Source organism: Indicator indicator, chromosome 14 (genome assembly GCF_027791375.1).
Source record: "Indicator indicator isolate 239-I01 chromosome 14, UM_Iind_1.1, whole genome shotgun sequence".
Classification (NCBI taxonomy): Eukaryota; Metazoa; Chordata; class Aves; order Piciformes; family Indicatoridae; genus Indicator; species Indicator indicator.
In genome coordinates this window covers 20228468-20231435 of record NC_072023.1, presented here as the reverse complement: position 1 = coordinate 20231435, position 2968 = coordinate 20228468, and the positions used below count along the sequence as shown (strand labels likewise).

The 2968-nt window shown below is 48.5% G+C and overlaps 1 protein-coding gene across 1 annotated transcript; it reads left to right on the top strand.

Moving 5' to 3' along the window:
* Nucleotides 1-1037: 1037 nt before the first annotated feature.
* LOC128971520 (endogenous retrovirus group K member 113 Gag polyprotein-like) lies at nt 1038-2645 on the top strand. The gene has a single exon (XM_054387099.1). The coding sequence runs from the start codon at nt 1038-1040 to the stop codon at nt 2643-2645; it is 1608 nt and encodes a 535-aa protein (XP_054243074.1).
* Nucleotides 2646-2968: the final 323 nt, after the last annotated feature.

Below are 2968 nucleotides of genomic sequence, written 5' to 3'. Positions count from 1 at the left end.
AGGACAAGGAGCAATGGATGTAAGCTGCAGCACAGGAGGTTCCACATCAATGCAAGGGGAACTTCTTTACTGTAAGGGTCACAGACCACTGGAACAGGCTCCCCAGAGAGGTTGTGGAGTCTCCTTCTCTAGGAGACTTTCAAGGCCCATCTGGATGCATTCCTCTGTGACCTGAGCTAGATTGTATGGTCCTGCTCTGGCAGGGGGGTTGGACTCAATCTCTCTGGGTCCCTTCCAACCCCTGTGATATGGATATGGAAGGTCCCGGAGATGCAGGTCATTTGCAAGGACGAAAAGTTCCTGGGAAACTGTGAGATAGAAGGTTGGAATCCTCCCATTTGTAACATAAATAGCTATGACCACAGTGATATGGCAATAACCGATAAGAATATTAAAAACAACCTGTTAACCAGTTAGAAGTAGCCACAATAGCATAGAAGACATAAATGTGTGTTGTTAAAAATAATAAAGGCTCTACTCTGTTTATGACTACAAGTGCGTATGTGTCACTCTGTTCACCACAACAGTGACATCTGGTGACCCCTGACGTGATTGGTGAGGCCGTTGGTGATTGCAGCGGTGGTGGAGCCTGAGAGAGAGAGGAATCTGCTTGGTCCAGACCTGAACCTTGACACCTATTAAGGTGAGCCACCAGGAACATAATGGGACAGAATTTAACAAAGGAAGAGGACTTAGTCCTCGGAACCTGGAAAACGCTACTGAAGTGTAGAGGTGTAAAAGTTAGTGACTATGATCTGAGGAGGCTGCTTTTATGGGGTAAGCAGCAAGGATTTGAGCCCTCCTGCAGCACCGCCTTTAATATTGCTGCATGGCAGAAGCTGGGTAGTCATTTATGGGATGCCATATCGAAAGGAGATAAAGAAGTTGTAGATATGGCTACTACCTGGCGAATACTTAATGAAACGCTAAAAGATACCAAGCGACAACAAGATAAAAAGGAGGAGGAAGAGAAAACGGAGCTAAAAGAAAAGGGAATTGAGTTGGGTGTGGGGGAGATCACTAAAGCGGTGGAGGACATGCTAGCACCCTCTGCCCACCGTGCGCCCAGCCGCCCAGTCACTCCATCAGCGCCAGAGGAAAACAGTGCTGGTGAGCAGAAATATCCCTCTCCTAAAGAGCAGCTCAAGATCCCTATGAAGTGGAAAAGTCCCCAAGACTTCGCTCAGCTGCCATTGGTCTATCAATCTCCAAACGATCAGTTGAAGGAGCACTTGACAAAGGAGGAGTGTAATGAGCCTAATGATCTGCAGACACAGCAGCAGTTTCCTCCTTTGCTGTCTGACAGTGAGGAGGAGAATGAGAAGGGAGCTCTGCCCCAGAATGTGCAGTCACAAAAGACCATGGGTGGAGGGGGATGTCGACCTCCCAACAAGTCTGCTTCATGGACTTTGCCCCCCTGTGGTGTAACAGTTACCCCTCGATCACCAGCGAGGTTTTGGCAGCTGGTTCGCCAGAAGGCTGCCACAGAGGGGGATTGGGACTTGGTGGAAAGGCTGGAAGTGCCACATACGATCACCATTCCAGCACAGACATGTTCCCTCATGAATGTTTCTGATGACTCTAATGAGCGTGAGCCCATGGTAGAAAAGGCAGCTCCGGGGACTGATCAGCAGGACAACCATCAAGTTTTGGGCTGGAAAGTTGTGCAGGACTTGCGGTCCACAGTGGTAAAGTATGGTGTGAACTCGAGTGAGACGATGCAGCTTTTGCGTGTTATAGACACTGATTTGTTGTGTCCGTTTGATATCAAACACATTGCACAAGTGATTTTTCAGCCTGTTCAGTTCTCCGTATTTGAGTCTAATTGGAAGAAGCTAGCTGAGAAAGCCGCAATACAGAACATGCAGAGAGCCCAGGGCAATCCGTTGTTGGGGGTGGGGGTGGATGCGCTCATGGGGATGGGGGCTGTGTTTTCTAACCCAAATACACAAGCCCATTGGCATCCCTTGATACTTGAGCAGAGTCAAAGAATAGGGATGACTGCAATTCGGAAAACAATGGAGATTGCATCTCCGTGCCCTTGCTACACGGTGATTAAACAGGGTCCCCGGGAACCATTCTTGCAGTTTGTGGAAAAGATCTCTGCTGCTATTGAAAAGCAGGTAGACGATGAAGGCCTTAGACAAATCCTGTGCCGACAACTAGCAAAAGATAACGCAAATGAGGATTGTCAGAAAATTATTGATGCGTTGCCGGGTGAGCCATCCATAGCTGATATGGTTACTGCTTGCTCTAAGGTGGGTACTACTGACTTTAAGATGGCCTCACTTGCAGCTGCCCTGAGGTCAAAAGGCCCAAAGAAGTGTTTTAATTGTGGGAAAGAAGGGCATCTTAGGGCCAATTGTCAAAATGGGAAGGCACAATTGGGAGCTAATCTGGGGAGCTTTCTTTGTAATCGCTGTGGCAAATCTGGCCACTTTGCTAAACAGTGCAGATCTAAGTTTCACGCGAATGGTCAGCCCATACAGGGAAACGGCAAGAAGAACGCGAGAAGGCGTGTGATGACACGAGTACCCCACAATCTGGCCGCGGCGCCCCCAGATCTGCAGGTCCCACCCTATGTGACAGGCTCTCAGGCAAAACAAGGGGATCAGCAGGGATGGATGCACGCACAGCAGGTGTAACAACCATTGCAGACAAGAAGGTGCATAAAGTGCCTCTAGATGCATGGGGACCAATTGGTAAGGGGCATAGTGCTTTGCTGATAGGGTGATCAAGTAGTACCCTTCAGGGATTAATGGTACCTGTGGGGGTAATTGATGCTGATTATGTGGGACAAATTTGCGCCTTGGTATCCACTGCAACACCACCTGTGACAATTGATAAAGGGACTCGAATTGCACAGCTTGTACCCTTTATGAGCTGTGTTTCCAGAATGGAACAGACTATCTGTGGCAATGGAAGATTTGGATCAATGGGACCCAAGCAGTTTCTGAAAAACGGCCAC

Bases quoted from the DNA above. Each gene is read 5' to 3' on its own strand.
- LOC128971520 (XM_054387099.1), top strand. From the start codon at position 1,038: ATGCTAGCACCCTCTGCCCACCGTGCGCCCAGCCGCCCAGTCACTCCA.